The sequence below is a fragment of the Mustela erminea genome, chromosome 3 (assembly GCF_009829155.1).
Source record: "Mustela erminea isolate mMusErm1 chromosome 3, mMusErm1.Pri, whole genome shotgun sequence".
NCBI classification, from domain to species: domain Eukaryota; kingdom Metazoa; phylum Chordata; class Mammalia; order Carnivora; family Mustelidae; genus Mustela; species Mustela erminea.
The window spans coordinates 47,026,551-47,046,024 of NC_045616.1; the positions used below are offsets into that span (position 1 = coordinate 47,026,551).

Consider the following 19,474-nt stretch of genomic DNA (forward strand, 5'->3'; position numbering starts at 1 on the left):
GCATCTAATCTTTAGTTGGTGATGTGGTAGAGCTGACATACTTTATGCTCTTAGTTATTATGCCGTAATTTAGATTTTTTCTTGAAAATTAGCATTTAAGATATTTTAAGTTGATGTCTACACAAAATAAAAATTTGAATACTGAGACTAACTTTTAAATATCAGGTAGACATAATTCTAAATGTTAATTTGATTTATAATAAATATAAGTGAATTCTAAAAAGCCAGCTTCTGCTAATATAGATTTTGATTTCTCAGAGAAAGAACAGATTTGTATTTTTTTCAATAGTTAGAGTTTACACACACTGAGATAAAATCTGATCTCCGTGTTGAATCACTCACAAAAATAAGATTGTTCATCTAATATCACTTTGGAATCACTCATGCCACTTTGTGATAAAAACAAAGGGGCACAGCTGCTTCCCCAATTTATCACAAGCCTTTTGGAGCCTTCTAGCCTCAAAGTGAATTCCAAGCATATAAGTCTCACTTTGGCAAACTGGAAATCTTGGCTCTCCCAACAACTGTAAATGGCTGCTTTCCGATCATCTTGCTTGGCATGAGTGGAAGCAGACTCAGCTGAGGATTAAGAGAGGGACTTTACAACTCTCCCTCCAGCTGATTGTCCATTCTGTCTCAACCCATATGAGACAGAGAACACAGGACAGCTCTGAGCTTACACAGTATTTTCCCATTTCTTGTTCAACTTTACTTTAACGGTACTTGTAACCAAAAACCTTGGAGAACTACAATCTTTCCAACAAATGGCTTGGGTAAGATATCTTAAGGACTTTTAAAATACTCTTTTTGTTATTTGTTAAAAGCATGGCGATTCATAAGCTGATCTGATTGAGGTCTTTCATCCGTGGGCCCCTTTGAATTCAGGTACATGTTCTTGATCATGATCCTTGGTACACAGGCTAGAATCCTAGGCATCTTCCACATCTTGGCCTTGCAGCACTCAGCCACTGTGGTCTAAAGGTCATGAAGTCTGGCTCTGAGATATCTGGCTCCCTGGAGGATGTCAGAGGTTGGAAAAAGCAGAGTAGATGATTCCTCATTATTAGCAAGATACACGTGTTTGCCTCTCAAGTAGCAGGACTTTTTTTCTGAATCTTTACGAGAAATCAGAGAGGTTCTCAAATTGGTAACCAAGGAGAAGAAGAGTGCTTAAGGGGACGAGCAAGAGCTCAGAGTCAGGAATGAGAGGGTCAGATAAGGGAGAAGTAGTGTGAGGGAAGAGTATGGGAAGAGCTAGAACAGAGGTGAGAAGGACATGCATCCTGACTTCTAAGGCAGGGCGGGGAGAGGGTCTCACTAGGGGTCTTGCCAGTTAAAGTTATACCTTTTCAGAAAGGGGGGTGGGACCAGAGGGGAGGTGGCTCCACATCCAAACTGAACACCAGGGACATTTCTGCCTAGATTTATATTGTGAGAATGGGAAGAAGGAGAAAAACTGAGGTTTTGAAAATATATTAGAGTATTTTTACATTTTAATCAGTCTTTAGTGCACTATTAAACATGAAAAATTATGCTAAATTGTGTATTTCATAAAGATTATGGATCCAAATTTTTTCTAGGGTACAGTTGTGCATGTTGTGATACCAAATATTTAAGTTCTGAAATAAAGTGGAAATAAAGCGATCCACTAATCCACTACTAAGGCTGTATTTTGTTAGCAATGTTCTTAGTCCTTAAAAAAATTATCAGAGTAATGAATTTTCATTATAAAAATTAAAACAGAAAATACATATTAAGAAGAAAGTCAAGGTCCTCACATTTCCTTCCCTCCCAATTCCAATCCCCATTCCCCAGTCCTCATTCACACTTTGTTGAACAGCCTAGAATTTTCCTTACGCACATGTGAAAATTAATATACAAATTTGTACTTTTCAAAATGAGATCAAACTAGACATATTGTTCTGCAATGTGCTTTTTTCAATTAATATTTCATGACCTCCTCCCACATCAGTGCAATCTGGTCTGGCATTCTTTTCAGCAGCACTATGATATCCCATAATAGGGCTGTAGCATAATTTATTTGCATGTGGCTAAATTTAAATTGATCTCATCAGCTTGTTGACTCACTGGGTTTATAAAATCTTAATTTTTGTCTTCCCAGAAGCAACGTGCCCACTTTTATATAAAGACATATACATATATACACATGGGCTATAACCTACTGTGTTGTATGATTATGTCATTATTTAATTAACCACTTCCTCTTGATAGGTACTGGGGTTTTCCCAGTTTGTTTGTTTGTTTGTTTGTTTCTTTCTTTCTTTCTTTCTTTTTTTGTATGCTCATGTGAATATCTTTTAAAGTTTTTTTCTCAGAAGAGATCCCTGGGCCAGAGAGCAAGCTGATTAAATTTTGGTATGTGAACTCAAATAGTCCTCGAAAATTAATAAACTCACTGGATTTAACTACAACTATTCAGAAGCATGAATATCTAAATTAATGCGTGAATTCATTTAAACATTATTCATTATAAACCACTTTTTTCAGGTGTTAAAATTTCTGTACTTGCCTGCCTCCTTCTGGATTATCAAGGCTATTGCTGTCTTGTCGCTGTCCTCATTGCTGCCGAAAAAGGCCCTCGGCGAAGGGAAGGGAGTGAAGGGGGGATGTTTAATGCTCAAGGTCTTGCAGGAGTTTTGTAGCTCCACAGACTCGGCTTTGCATCCCAGCTTTACTACTGGGCAGCTACCTGGCGTTGGATAGGTTGCTCATCTTCCTTTAGTGTCAGTCGTTTAATCTGTAAGATGGAGAGGATAATAAAACCCATCTCATAGTGCCTCAGTATTAATATAGGTATCCTACATAGTGTTTGGCACAAACTATGCACTTTGTTACCATGATTTTAAACATATACTATGCACATACATTGCTTTAAACTGAAAAGGTGACTTGTCCTATTTAAGATGGTGTTCTTGAATACCTGTATATGACAAAGGGCTGGTTATTTGTTGTTTTCATCAATTTCTCATTGAATATTTTCTTTAGAATCGTTTATATGATAGTCCCTGGAAGTGCTATACTAATTTCTTTCAACTTAAAAATAAACAATAATAATGAAATAAGACTAAGTTAAAATAAGAGATGCATGTAGATATTGTATTGTTTATCCTTTTGACTCCAGCCATCATTGAGTTTGAATGACTACCAGGTGTAGGTCCAACACTGATCCCACCCTGGAACTTGCGTATTTCTGGAGCTAAATGCCTGCTTATTCTGGTCTCTGGGATATTCCACAGATAGTCCAAAGAGAGCATGGATAAAACAGAGCTCCTCCTCCTTCCCCTGATCCCTGATCCTCTTCCCCAACCAAAGTTAATGTCACTAATAATCATTCAGGCAGAAACCATGACTCATTTTCCCGTTGTGCCCACCTTCCCACCATCAAAAGAATCACCAAGGTTGTTTGTTTTGCCGCACCACCTAAATGTTTTCAAGTCTATCCCTTGTCCCTTTCTGCCATCAAGACCCAATTTGGGACTTTATTATCTCTCACTTGGACTCATAAAATAGTTTTCTATGTTCTGTTTTTTTTATTGGATCCTTACCCTTATTCTGACAAGATAACATGCCACTCCCCTTTTTAAGGCTTTTCAGTGGCTCCCCACCACTGTCGGCATAAAGCCCCAGCAACACTCAGTATTAGAAACCAAGCTGAGACCTAGCACCTGCCTTCTTCAGCCTTATCTCATGCCTCTGCACACCTTATATTTTTTACTCTCTAGTAACACGGAACTGACAGAAACCATTGCTCGTGCTGTGCTCTCATCTCCTTACCCTCTTCCTCCTCTTTGCCTAATTCCCATCTATCCTTTATGACAGTTCATGTGTTATTTCTTCCGGGATGCTTTCTGTGAGCTAGATCCCCTAATCCATGCTCCCGCAGCATCTCTGTATGCCTTTCTCAAAGCTCTTAGCATATTCTATTAAAATATCTAATTAGGGGTCTGTCTTCCCATATGGACTCTAGGCACCTCAAGGGCAAGTATTATTTATTTTCCCTAGCACCCAATCTACTGCCTAACACACAACAGGAGTTCAATGAATATTTTTTTAACTGCATCATCTTCTCCAAATAAATCAGTCTTTGGAGGTATAACATAGTTGCCCACTTACCAACGTACTAATTGAGCCCCTACAATATTTTAAAAATGGTGTGCTAGGATTAATGGGGATTCCAAAAAGTGTATGAACCTTACTTTCTATTAGATTGAGAAATAAAATATGAATATGTGAAAAGCTGCTTGAAGTTATGCAGACAAGCAGTTGCTGAATTCTGAGAGAGGGATTCCAGCAGGTGGGGTCCTCTTCTGCTGTCCAGAGTGATGAAGATGAAATGGAATTCTGTTGGTTGCGGGGTGGACAGGATCTGGAGAAGGAGAAAGTGGGAAGAGGTGAACCACTGTTCACTTTCTGGTGCTTTCCTATAACACACAGTAGGGAATGTATACAGAATAGAGGGTTTATTTGGAAGACACAACATAAGAAAACCAGGGCCTGGCTTCTCAGGTCTTATGGCTTCTCCCATCTCATTATTCCATCCCAAAAGTTCTGACAAGACAAGACACCTTACTCTGTTTTTACTTTCTACCACCCACTCACACCCACTCACACCCCCAGCTCAACTCTGGAGCAACTAATAATATTTCTTTTGAGAATGCCTACTTTCCTCGAGGCAAATTTTTCTGAAGTTTGAAATCAATTTAAAATCTAATTTTACTTGGTGTCTTCAAGTACTTTCAAATCTAGGGCTGAAAAAGACTAACCCACAAAGCCATATGAGAGGGGAAAAAAGCACTTAATACTGTATTAAATTAATTACCAACTAATTTGTCTAAGTCTTTAAATACATCAGGAATTCACGAAAGGGAGGTTTTCACATAAGGGAGAGCAAGCTAGAAAAACTACATGAAGAATATGGACTTGAGGGCACCTGGGTGGCTCAGTCGGTTGAATGTTTGCCTTTGTCTCAGGTCATGATCCTAGGGTCCTGGGACAGAGCCCCGCATCGGGCTCCCTACTCGATGGAGAAGTCTGCTTCTCCCTCTGCCCTGTACCCCACTCTTTCTCTCTCTCTCTCAAATAAATGAATAAGATCTTAAAAAGAAAAAAAAATGAATATGGACTTGAATTTGGCCCTGAAGTATGAGTAGACCTTGTGTAGGCAGATGGAAAGAGAGAGGGGTTTCCTTGCATTTTAGCAGTATAGTAGAGGTTACTGTTGGAGATAGTGAAGAGAACTGTGACTGATATAAGAGATATTCTATATATCAATGATGAAGGCATTAGCCAGGACTCTGAACTTGCAAATGACAGCTTTGTTTTTCCAGTCCTCATCTCTGCTGCTGCTTTTTATTTTTTTTTAAAGATTTATTTATTTATTTATTTATTTATTTTAAAGATTTATTTATTTATTTGAGAGGTGAGCGGGAAGGGCAGAGGGCAGGGAGAGAGTATCTTAAGTAGATTCCCTGCTGTGGAAGGGAATCTACTTGGAAGCCCAAGTAGATTCCTACGTGGAAGCCCAAAGCAGGGCTCCATCTCACAATCCTAAGATCATGACCTGAGTTGAAATCAAGAGTCAGACACTTAACCAACTGTGATGCCCAGGCTCCACCTCATCTCTTTCTTATGCAGAAAGAGAGAGAGAGAGAATAAGAGAGAGAGAGAGAGAAGCACTTATTTGAAAAGAATGTGGTAATTTACATAAAAGAAGAAAAAGCTAAACATTTAAACCTCCAGGAAGATAGGAATTGGGGGATTTCTGGAAATGTGAGCAGCCGGAATTTAGCTTTCCAGTGTATTTCATCATCTGTTGCCTTGGTTTCTTCCTATATGGTGACTTTGTTCTCAGACCAGCGTCTGAAGTACGTGCACCCTAGGAGTTTCCTGCTTCCTTTGGACTTCAATTCAAAAAGTCTAGGGAAAGCATCTGATTGGCCGAGGAATCCTGAGCTTGTTAAGAAGGGGACAAAGACTGCTGCTGGGCGGATGAAAATTAAGATGCCAGAAAAATGGTGGATTGAATGAATGATGAGATGCATAGCATGAGGACAGACTTGTACATAGTGTTGAAAAACAGTCATTGATGTTTAAATTAGACATGGTTCTTGTTAAGGGTTTTATTTATTTTTTTTAACTTAATTTATTTATTTTCAGCATAACAGTATTCATTATTTTTTCCCCATACCCAGTGCACCATGCAATCCGTGCCCTCTATAATACCTACCACCTGGTACCCCAACCTCCCACCCCCCCCCGCCACTTCAAACCCCTCAGATTGTTAGGGTTTTAGAGCAGAAAAGTAACTTGAGGAAAGTGTTGAAGAAAGAGGCCTGTGTAGTAGGTAAGATTACCTAACGGAAAGAAGTATATAAAGAATCCACCTAGAAGACCATTTTCATCTTGCCTGTCCCTTTCTAACCTTGTTTCTCCCTTCGTGTATCAACTTGTCTGTGACTGTTGCTCTTTTTCACGTCCTTCCTACTTCTCCAGGGCTGAATTGTCCCTTTCTGTGAAGGGATAAAGTTAATATTTCAGGCTCTGCAGGCTGTATAGCCTGTGTCTCTACTACTCACCACGTGTCGTAGCTCAGGACAGACACAGACAATAGTTACGTGAATCAGCATGGCCGTGCTCTAACGAAACTTGATTTGTGGACACCGAAACTTGGATTTCATATAATTTTACGTACTGTTAAATACTCTCCTTCTTTTGATTTTTCCCTTATCCGTTTATGAAGAAAATGCCAGCTTAGCTCACAGACCATCCAAGATAGGCTATGGGCCAAAGCTGTCCATAAACTATAATGCACCAGCCACTGTTTGAGGAAACTGCATCCTGCTAATGTCTTACTGTCTTTCCTTCCAGCTCCTCTTGTCTCCTTTCCTTCCTCAGGAAGGACTGGTGACACAGCTCAGTCACTAGTAACCCTGGACCCAAAATGCAATGCAAGTTGAATTCCAAAATACTGTTTTTATTGAACATTTTTATGGTTTTTAGTATATCAAAATCGAATACATCTAAGATTTGCACACTCAAGAAAACTAAATCCAGTTGTTTGATTTTCATATATTTTTTTACTTTCAGTTAGAAAATGTTCCCATGAAACAAATGCGAACAGGAAAACAGAGCCCAGCATTGACCATCTATATCAAAATAGGATGACCCATCAACTCTGATAATTTCTTCAATTCGTTTTTTAATCCATGGACTTGTCTTAGCTCTAATTTTTTCTTATATATTGAACTTAGTGTTTTTCTTCTTGCCTGAACTTATATAAGGGGAGATGAATTTACTCTGAAGAGACAGGAAGGGCCACTGGAGCTGATGGTGACAGGTCTGAGGTATGACCCGTGTTAGTCACTCCCATCTTGCTTTGGGATCTCACTCTGTTCCTCTGATTATCAGTCACCTTGAGTGATGAGTTACATGGTACCTTGTGCATTGTAGGCACAAGGCAAATCTTTGGTTGAATTAGCAAGCGAAACCCACTTAAAGGTGGTTTTTGTAGTTCATAGGTCTTGAGGGAAGACTAAAAGATGATATCTGCCACCAAGATTCTCCAAAGTCCTATTTGAAGTTTGAAGGAAATATGACTTTGCCTTTATGTCTGAATAACTATTTCTTAGATAAGGAAGGCAGCTGTAAGGATAAAATTAACCATAAAATTTGCTGTGTGAGGTGCTGTCACACCTGGGAAATGGCTTCCCAAAGTCTAAGGCCTGCCCTAGTCTCTGTTACAATAATGAGCTCATGACTACAGCTTCCTGTGGTTAGTATGAGAGATTGCACTTATCACCATGGCTATCTCTTTTCATATTAATTTTAACATACATTCATAGGCATTATAATTTGCCTACCTGGTAGTGTGAAGAGAATCCTCCTCTTTATTTTTTAGTATAAAAGAGGAAAAATGTTCAACTCTTTTGAAAGGTTAGGATTTAATTAGAAAATATATTAGGAGGCACACATACTCAGCAGGTGTCTTAACTTCTATCCATCTTTTTGATGATGGCATTATTTTTATTCCAGTGTTATATTTTTAAAATTAATTTCTAACATGTTATATTAAGAGCCAATAATGTAACATCTCTGTCATGGTACATTCCTTTAAAGATGAAATATCAATTCTCAGATACAACCTTAGACTGTAGTAAAAATGAATTGTTAATTTAGTTTAAGTTTTTTCTCTTGGTTAATTTTGGGTCATGATGATAGAAAGTAACATGTATGATTAGAGATACAATTATCTGAACTTTAGCAAAACTTGAGGCTAAGAAAGGGGTATTAGGAAGATACTTCATTAATAATGTGCCATTAGCATACAGTACTTAGAATTCAAACCTCATTTCATTACACTAGAAATGTCTTTTTATTAAGATGTTCCCTGAAAGGGTCAGCATATCTAAGTATTTATTACTGGGAGTTAAATCAGCATAAAACAGAAGCCAGCTGAGCAAATATTCAGAAATTTGCCCTGGGTACGGTTCTCAATTTTGGCTGGATTCAAATGTGAGCCATTCTTTGATTAGCATCTTCAACTAACAGTGGCCACATCATGAGTCAGATATCCTCTCTCATGTTCTCAGTCAAAAGAAAACAAAATTAGAAAGGTAGAAAATAGGAGAGGGCTACAAGCATTAAGCCCTTGGCAAATGAGCAAGAAGCCTGATCCCTTGTTAATGTAATACAGCCAGCCTCTGCCAAAGAAGATGGAATGGAGTGTGGGAGAATTTGTTATCATTTAGCCGTACGTTTAGGTGACATCAGTGGAGCCAGTGTCGGCCTGGGAATCGTGAAGGTAATCATAGAAGCAGTTTTCTTTTCAGTTTTTCTCACTGACCTAGAAGAATAGCTTCAACGTGCCTCCATCCTCTTTCGTCGGTTACGCTTTTCTTGTTATGTGAAGCAAGGACGTGTGTCTTGTGTGAGCAAACCTCCTTGTCATGTGAAGGTTTTGTTGGGTTGTCAGGGTTTATTCCAAATGCAGCAGTTCTCTCTGTCCATTTGTCTACCTGCCTTTATTATTATTATTATTTTTAAAGATTTTAAAATTTATTTTAGAAAGAGGAGTGGGAACGAGCAAGAGTGGGCGGGGCAGAGGGAGAGAGAATCTCAAGCAGGCTTTGCGCTAAGCTCGATCTCATGACCCCTGCGATTATGACCAGAGCTGAAACCAAAAGTCAGATGCTCAACCCACTATGCCACCCAGGCGCCCCTGTCTACCTCCCTTTAGACCAGGAATTCTTGTCCTTTCAGGGGACACAAAATTAAGTATAACAATTATCTTGGCCTAAAACACTCAAAGGAAGAAGATTTAAAAAATGCAGAGTGGGACGCCTGGGTGGCTCAGTCGGTTAAGTGTCTGCCTTCGGCTTTGGTCATAGTCTCAGGGTCCTGGGATTGAGCCACACTTGGGCTCCCTGCTGAGCAGGGAATCAGCTTCTCCCTCTCTCTCTGCCACTCCCCGCCTCCTACTTGTGCTTTTGCTCTCTTGCTCAAATATATAAATAAAAATCTTTTTAAAAATGCAGATGAAGTATATGCTTAGCAACTCAGACCTAGAATGTTTTGGTTGCCATGTTCCACTATCATCACAGCGGTCAGTTAGTATGACCTGTGTGTTTGCCTAAGTTCCTAAAAGGATGGAGTATTAGTTATTCTTCAGTTTCTCTCCTCACCTTACCTAAAGCCTATGTCGTGGTAGGCAAGAGAGTTTGTTGTCTGTAAATGTTGAGACCTTTTATTTTATCAAATGTGAAGTGTGAAGAGGAGACTGTAGGGTAGAAACTGGACTAAACCCACTCTGCTTGCAAAGGGTAGTAGAATTTCTAGGGGCTACGGCTCTTCATAGTGGAAGGGAGACCTGTGATGCCTATTCTCATAGTCAAGCAGACCAAGGGAGAGGGCTTTAAGCTGATGATTAGTAGAATCATAAGGCCTAAAGGATCTGGGAACCTCTCAGAGCTATATTCAAAACATTGTTTCTGTGAACACAGGCACATAGCTTAGATTTGAAAAGAAAAGAAAAGATAATGACCCACACAAAAGCAAAACCAATGCTTTGAAGGATCCATGTAGCAAAGGAGCAGTGAAAGGTCTTGGAGTGGTCTACATGCAACTTTGTGAGTGTTTAAACTTAGAGATGGCTGAGTCCTTTAAAAAATAATAATATTTAAAGTGGTTTATAGTGAAACAAGATCTCTGATATGTTTATAGTTCTTTCTCCCCAAACATTTCCTTTTCAAATTGGCATAAAGTAACTAATGTTAAACTCTTTTAATATTAGTATTTTACTAAAGACATATGTTTATGGCAAGGAGAACAAACAAAATAAAATTAGTTAAAAGCAGTTGGTTTTGTCTCTGACACTTAGCTGTATGTATCATTTTGAAATCATTCATTCATGTAAGCATTCTGTTGAGTAGTGGGAATGCAGTACTAGGGAAAAAGGATCTCAGCCTTTAGGAGATTAAAGGACACATTTCCCAAACTGATAATTACAATGTGACCTACTTAGTGCTAAAGTGAAGCTATGTGTGAGGTAAAATAGGAAGGAGCATGTAGAACAGGAAATGAAGTTGGCCTAGGATCTGAGGGCAGGCTTCTCAGAGAAGAGTGTAATAATATCTAATAATTATACAGCACTTACTACCTCTCAATCACTGCTTAATATGTTAACTCAGTTCAACCTATGCACTATTGAGTCACAGACTAAGTAACTGTCCCAATTCACATGGCTGGTAGGGAGGAGTGGCAGGATTTGAACCCACGCCCTGTGGCTCATAATTCTACATGTTAGCTTCTATTCTATCACCTCTTGTGCTTCAGGTAGTGTAACTATAAACAGTATTCCATATAATAAAACATGCAGGAGAAACAGAAGTGGGGAGAGATAGAGAGACGCAGAGTAGTCCAACTTCCAGTTTCTAAGAGTTAAATGTTTTCTGATTTCAAGTTCAGATTCATTAACTTTCACAAGATTTTATTTTTAAGATTTTAAGTAATTTTGGGGTGCCTTAATGTCTCCATCGGGAAAGTGTCTGCCTTTGGCTCAGGTCATGATCTCAGGGTCCTGGGATCCAGCCCAGGAGTCCCCAGAGGGAGTCCTTGTTGTCAGACTCCTGCTCAACCCAGAGTCTGCTTGTCCCTCTGCCCCTTCCCTCTGCTGGTGTGCTCATGTGCTCATTCTCTCTCTTTTTCTGTCTCTCTCTCTCTTAAATAAATAAATAAGTAAATCTAAAAAGGAAAACAAAAAGATTTTAAGTAATTTCTAAACCGAAGGTGAGGTTCAAACCTACAGCCCCGAGATCAAGAGTCGCATGCTCCACTGACCGAAGCAGCCTGGCGCCCCAGATCCCTTAACCTTTATGAGGCTCAGCCTTCCCTAGAGTTCCTTCTCCATTTTCTTATCATATAGAAGAGGGGTCCTGACACTTGTCAGTGGGGCATCTAAATTTCCACACACTCAGCTTGTTTTGGGTTGCATTTTCACTTGAAAGATAAATACTTGGGGCACCTGGGTGACTCAGTGGGTAAAGCTTCTGCCTTCGGCTCTGGTCATGATCTCAGGGTCTTGGTATCAAGCCCCGCATCAGGCTCTCTGCTCAGCGGGGAGTCTGCTCCCCGCCCCCCGCCCCGTCCTTCCTGCCTCTCTGTCTACTTGTGATCTCTGTCTGTCAAATAAATAAATAAAATCTTAAAAAAAAAAAAAGATAAACACTTCATCCTTTCAATAATTTCTTCAGTCCCTCATTCGTTTACTCAGTTAATTTTGAAGTTTTACCCGGTCTGATTCGGGTCCTACCTATGAAAGCTCCCTGACCAGAGATAAGAAATCATAAATTCAGCTTTGAAAACTAAGGTGGAAATGCTGCTTTCATAGTTTTACTTCAAATGCTTTTCTAGTTCTGTATATTTGAAAAATATTTGAAAAATATTTTTAAAATTCAGTTGTTGAAAAATAACTAAAAGTTACCAAGATAATGCTGAAGAAAAAAGGGAAAGTAGCTTTAATTTCTTTCTTAATGTGACAAAAAAGCAATGCCTGTGGTTGTGCATGATTCTCCATGTACTTACTAGGCTAACATGACAAAGAAGGTTCTTTACACACTTGGGGACATAGTGTTTGCCTTCTGTTCCTTCCCCTAATATATGACTTGTGGAAGCTGGCACTGAGAGGAGGCATAGTCCTCCTTCAGGCTTCTGGAACACCGCAGTGTGCTCCAAAGCCCTACCTGCTCTCAGGAAGTGACTTGGGTACTGAGAAAAGTACTGCTTATTATTTGTTCCTGTGTGGTCTCTGCTGACTTCTTATTGTAATGTTGTTTAATAGTTTTCTCTACTGGAGGGAATATATTCCATTTGATTATGTCATGAATTTCATCTGGAATAATGAGACTTCCAATAGCTTTTGCGCATTACCTCTTTTTTACATCATTGGTCTGGTAGCACCAAGAATATTTCCTCACTGAAGATGGATCCATTTACAGTCAATAACAGAATGGCTAGTGTTCATTTTTCTTGGGAAAATGAAAATATGTTCCTTTTATCCTATTATACTGATCTACCACCTTCAGATTATCTGATTTTCGAGCTTCTCATTTTCTCCTGTATCTTAATGCTATTATTAACAAGAATTCTGTTGCTAATGGTTTTGAAAAATAATATGTGTGCTTTCAGCAACTACCTGTACTTTTATGGTTTGTCTGATTTGGCTGGACTTTGATAATTATTCCAAATACTGTTTTGTTGTGGATCAAATGTGAGGAGCCCTAATGTCCCTCAAGATTTATTTTCAATGTCCTTAATTTTGCTCAAGGGAATAGAGTTAATATTATAATTATTAGTTCTGAGATGAAAAACACCTTTCAGTGTAGTCTGTAGTCTATATTATTTATTAGTGATACATCCATAAGGATGTATATTATGATGAATATGTATATACATATATATTTGGAGAGAGAAGAGAAAGGGTTTCATTTAATTTTAGAACAATAGTTCTATGAATATCTGTGCATATTATTTCATAGTGAAATATTTTTCTAAGCTATACTCTTTTTTTAATTTGAGTATAGTTTACAATAATGTTACCTGAAGTATAATTTTATTTTTTTAAACTCACACAAAAAAAATCCCATTTTAAAGTCTGTTGTATCAACATGCTTTATCAAACCCCCCAGTTCATTATTGATTTCATATTTTTTGCACACATTTTCTATTTTAGAAATAATCTCCAAATTTCTTTTGTCTAACTACATACTAAAAGCAATGTAGTATTTATTTATATATGTGTTTATTTATATATGTGTTTACTTATTCATTGACTTAAATCTATATTTCTTATTTTGAAGAATTCATCTTAGGAATAGATGTAAAATCTTTCTCTGTTCTGAGCCAAACCTAGCTATTTCTAGGACCTGTGGGATTTCATATATTTATTTTTTAACCAGTTTTGTTGCTGTTGTTTGTTTTTAGTGCCCACTCTGTGTAAGAAATTATGGTGTGTTCTTGACATACTATTGTGAATACACTGGAAATAATGTCTGGCCTCATGGAAATCTTTTCACATTTCTGATGAATGTGTCTATAAAACTATAGCTATTCTTTGGGTGTTTTCCTGGGAGCAGTACTTTTGCCCAGGGCAAATGTGTAGGATCTGCTTTTAGAAATTATCTATAATTGTTCCATATTTCTTCCAGAAATTTCTTTAAAAATCAGAAATCAGAGGAAAAAAAGGAACATTTCCTTTTGAAGTTATTGATATTTTACATAACAGCACCTCTTTGGTTGACTTCCTAAGACCAAAATCCCCAGATTTTCTAATGCCCCGAGAGTAATTTCTACCATAACAGTTTTTTTTTATTTTTTTATAAACATATAGTGTATTATTAGCCCCAGGGGTACAGGTCTGTGAATCGCCAGGTTTACACACTTCACAGCACTCACCATAGCACATACCCTCCCCAATGTCCATAATCTACCATAACAGTTTTTAACTAGAATTCGTGGGCCCCCGGGTCATGGTCTCAAACTCCAGAGGGCAGAGAGCTCAGTTGGGGCACTTGCTTAAAAAGGGTCTGGTGAAGGCAAGGATTATGCATTTTTAACCATTCAGATGGTCCTGGACCACAGTGCCCAATGAGAGCCATAATGGACTTCACATGGCTCTGGTCAGCCCTGAATCTATGACTGCATAGATTTTTTTTTCAACAAGAGGGTCTATAGGGATTTAGAAGGCTTTAATTAGTTTCTCAGAGGGGTCAGCGGAATACTATAATGCTGTTAGGAACAGTAGTTTACAAGTAGAAGCAAATACTGGTAAAATCAGACACATAGCCAGCAACAAGAACCCCCCCTCCCCAATTAAAGGTCTAACAACGGGGGCGGGGGGGAATTCCAAGGTGACATACTCAGGTAGGACTGTCATCTAGAGCGGGGTACTGTCAACAGCACTGCTCTTTGAGAAAGTTCCAGAAGTTAATAGATTTGTTAGTAAACTGGTGTTCATTGGTCAAAAAAGCTTGAGAAACATTAAGTTTTTAAAAAAATTTACAGTATTAGAAAGTTAAATGGAGAGTTTAATACACTAATATGCATTGTGAGTCACTTTAAGTAGTATTTAGTATATAGTGATTCCTAAACCTATTTGATCATAAAATCCTCTTCAAATGAGTTTGAGAAATGCCCTTTGCTGAGGGACAGATAATCATCTTTCAGTGCAGCGTATAAGAAGTAACTTTTAGCATAACTCTCTTATGAAGAAAATTAAATTTTGTTCTAAACACTAAATAAGAAAGCAGAGAATTTTATATTGTACTTTAGAAAAATTTTTATTAAAATAATATGGGGGGGAACCCTCAACATGGATTTATTTTGTTAGTTGATGGTAAATTGAAGTCTTACCATAAAATATCAGTTTAACTTTTATCTATAATATTATTAGGATTTAGGGGAATTTTGTATTTCCTAAGAAACATCGAGCCCATTCCTATATAATAGAGTGATAATCATTATTTCAGGTCTTTTCCAGCAGTAATTGGTGGCCAGCTAAACACGGTCACCTGTGTATAAGCCTGTGTGTCCAAAATTTCCTGATGGAAGACACTTTGCACAGTGTTTAGGAAAGAACAGATAAAGGCCAGATTAGTTTAGAGGAGAAGGTGAATTAATTGTATCCAGATCAGGTTTTCTGGGGAGATGAGTTGGAGGAGAGGAATAAACAGAATGGTGAAAGAAGGAAATAAGATTAACTGAGTGAAAGCAAGAGTAAAAGGGGAAATCTCTTCCTAATTTGGTTGACAGTGAAGAGTCTAAGGAACAGAAAAATAGCTATGTGTAGGCAAATAAGAATTAGTGACCTAAGACGTGACGATTAGAACTCTAGTCCTGGAAGATACTATGGGGAAAATAAGACAAGTTTGGGCTATGCTATTTCATCCTTTTTGTTTAATTTTGCTTTAATTGGACTTTGAAAAATATGAACTTATCACAGAATTATTGTTCCATAAATTAAGAACCTTCACAGTAGCCCTTGGGAGAACACTGAGCTAATACTAATAGGAAATAAAGATTGCTAATTAATGGACCTCTACCCTAATCATTGCTTCTTTAGAACAAAAATGATTAGATTTAGGTCATACATATTATTCTGTCCTCTTTCATTATTAAGTCATAAAGATGCATTGAATTGAAATGGATTTACCATTCAATATTGTTACGCTTCTGGAATACAAGATTATTCTAAATCCAGGTCATGAAGGTGAGACCTCTTCATATAGAATCCTCAGACCCTACATAATTTTTAAACAAGTAGCTCTATTAGATTACACTGTTTTGATTCTCCAAGATTTTTTGATTCTTCGCTTGCTTTATAAATACAGTACTTGTAATTAGAATGGGGATGCACAAAGCCTTCTTAATTTCTAGCTAAGCAATTAAAGAACGAGGAAGAATTCTTTTTTGTGGTTTTTTTTTTAATGTTCAGTTAGCCATCATATCGTACATCATAAGTTTTTGTGTAAATGTTCAACAAATCCTTATTTGCATATAACACCCAGTGCTCATCCCAACACATGCCCTCCTTAATACCCATCACCTGGTTACTCCATTCCCCCACCCCCCACCCTTCTATAACCCTCAGTTTGTTTCCCAGAGTCCAGAGTCTCATGGTTTGCTTCAAGAATGAGGAAGAATTCTCAAAGTCTAGAATTTTGGCTTATAAATATTTAGTTCCAAAGGGACATCTTACGGTTTAGAAGGTTATACTAGCCCCTCCAACCACATGAGCAGAGCTTAAAAGAAATCAAACAGGCAAAATGAGAATCAAGCAACAACTAAATAAACACAATATATTTATTCTCTTTTCATTTTTAGGTCATGATTTTCATGGTCAAACCTTAGTTATATGCTGATTATGCATGTTTGTGTTCTGTGGCACACCTGTGGAAGAACAATGGGTGTGAGCAGGCTGTTTAGACATAGACTTTAATGTTTGTGGGCCTAACATCAATTTAGAGATGAAATAGAGTTTTTGTAGGTCCTTGTGAATTTTTTTTTTTAAGCCTTATTTTACTCTTTAAGAACAGGACTCAATTCCACAGTTTAAGTTGTCTGACAGGTCTCTCTCAAATTTGTGGTCATCAGTAAAAACCTCTATCATATGGTTACGGGTCTGATGCTAACATTTTAAAGGTTAACTGAGGTGAAGTGGATTGCCCATTAAATTGGTTTGTCTTTTGGAAACTTCTCCTTAAATCCATGTGATGAAGGTAATGTTTTTTTCACAAGGAATCACCAGGCCTTACATTTTGTCTAAGTGGCATTCTCAGCATTTTCTCACAAAATGCACTTCATGCTAACTTTATAAGAGTTTACAAATTTTCCAATTTGTCATTAAGCCTCAAGGTAGTTCTTAAATACATATTTAAAGACATGACAATAATAAAGGATGAATTCCTTAAATTCTTGAAAACTTGATCCCAAGTGCCATTTGGTGAGGTTGGTTCTATTCTCCACATGCTTAGAGTTTATTTTCTATATTCAAATGGTAGCATATTATAATTTTAAAGAAAAAACATTAATTATAAAAGCAAAATTAATCTTTGTTTATTTTAAGTTTTTTTTTTTGTTCTCCTGAAAGAAACTGAAAATCACAATTATTTAGATAGAAGTTATTTTTAAACATGATTTCATGAATTATGTATTCTAGATTCAACAATTAAGCTGCTTCTCTTTAATGCTATAGGAAGAATGCTTCTAAGGCCTTAAAAACTCATAACCTTTGTCTAGTCATTTTCTCTTTTAAGTTAAATTTTTATTTTAATTTCAGACTAACAAAAAATATCAAGATTCCTCAAATGCTAATATTTTACCATATTTCCACATTTGCATTCACTCTCTCTGAAAACCACTTTTTTCCTGAACTGAGAGTAGATTATATATATATTTGTTCTTATATACTTCAGTGTGTATTTCTTATTTTTTTTTCAAGATTTTATTTATTTGACACAGAGAGTATAAACAGTGGGAGTAGCAGGCAGAGGGAGAGGGAGAAGCAGAAAGAGAGAGAGGAAGAAGCAGACTTCCTTGATGAGCGGGGAGCCTAATGTGGCGCTTGATCCCAGGACCCTGAGATCATGACCTGAACTGACGGCAGATGCTTAACTGAGACACCCAGATACCCCCAGTGTGTATTTCTTAAAAACAACGGCATTCTTCCCTGCAAGGTTATGGACACTGGGGAGGGTATGTGCTATCATGAGTGCTTTGAATTGTGTAAGACCAAGGATTCACAGATCTGTACCCCTGAAGAAAATAATATATTATATGTTAATAAAATTAAAAAAAAAATCAGTAGACTTTGGGAAAAAAAGCAAACAAAAAGAGCATTCTCTTTAATTATCACAGTATAGTTACCTATATCAGAAAATAAATAATCATGAAATAAGAGGATGAGACTATAGACCTTACGCAGATTTCACAAAATTAACCCAATAACAGTCTTTATAATAAATAAAATACCAATTATATATTGATTTTAGTTGTCATGTCTTTTTTTACTCCTTTTGACTAGAACATTTCCTAGTCTTTGTGTTTTATGACATACCACTTTTAAAGAGTACAGACCAGCTATTTTATTGAATTTCTGTCAATTTGGGTTTGCCTGATGTTTTCTCGTGACTGGATTCAAGTTGTCCCAGACTTTTTAAAAAAATAGAATTATAGAAGATGTGACTTTACAAATCAATTACCAGTTTATAAACTCTGAGAATCAATATAATTATTTAATTGTCATATTTGTATTAAATAGAATACTCATCTCCAGCTTCCCAAAAGAAAAGAAACTCATAGGAGATTTTATATGCATTTCTTAAAGAATAAACTTTGTTTAATTGCTGATTTTATTAGTTTTGATGGCTTATGGAATCACATAGATTATTTCAGTATTTACTGAGAAAACAAATAAAATGTACCAATGTAATAGTATTCATCTTCTCTTTTCACAGTAACTCCTGAATGCCCACAGAAAGGAAGAAACTTTTTCCTCTCCTTTGATAAACTCCAATTCTTATCACAACTCATAAAATCCTTCTTGGAGCTGGAAAAAAATGTTGAAGAGTTATTGGAAGAAATATTAGTATCTCTCAAAACACCCAGAAATATTTCAGGTAACATGCTCTTTTGTTTAAATTTATATACCTGTTCTCTGTGTTTTTACTTCCTGCCACTGAATCTATACTATTACTTGAAAAAAAAAATAGAATTCCTTAAATAAATGTTGACTATAATGCACACCATAAAATTACATTTTCATCCTTGATATATGGCAAATTCCGTAATTCCAAGGGACAAATCATTATAAGTCCATTCTGGATAATAATCTTTAGATAAAATCAGATTATTATTATTTTTTTTTTAATTCTGAGAAACACAGCCTGGCTTATGGAAGAAAAGAGGCAGACTGGATGACCTAGTAGCTCTTCTTCTGCTTCTAGCAGCCAGATGACCTTGGGCAAAATATTTAGTTTCCTTAGACGCCATTTACTCATCTTCAAAATGATGGTGTGGGACTAAACTAACTTTCTCTTTGTTTTCTTTTACTGTTATGTGCTTCAAATCTCAGTATGTTATGTAAGGTTGTAAGAATTAAACGATTTAGTGTATGTATTTAAAAGAATGTCTAATAGGTAACAAGCAATAAACTTGAGCTTTATAAAAGCAATTCAAATTATATAATATGTTGTTTTAAGTTTAGTTAATCTTAACAAAATCCTTTTGAAGAAAGCTATGCCATAGGTGGAATTCAGAGGCATTACAGTTAAAATATGTTCTCTGTGTTCATATCAATACTTATAAATATTTTCATCTATGTCAGAATGAACTACAGAAAGTTCTCTTTTACATGGTATCATGTATCAATTTAAGAACAATAAATACAGCTTATGACTGCATT

At 36.9% G+C, this 19,474-nt stretch overlaps 1 protein-coding gene across 1 annotated transcript in view; it reads left to right on the forward strand.

The window, feature by feature from the left end:
* The window catches only part of KIAA0825 (KIAA0825 ortholog), a 406,891-nt gene that overhangs the window by 91,493 nt on the left and 295,924 nt on the right, over positions 1-19,474 (forward strand). The window contains exon 6 of the mRNA XM_032335741.1: positions 18,528-18,689. Coding sequence (XP_032191632.1) covers positions 18,528-18,689 — 162 coding nt within the window. The remainder of the gene's footprint in view (positions 1-18,527; positions 18,690-19,474) is intronic.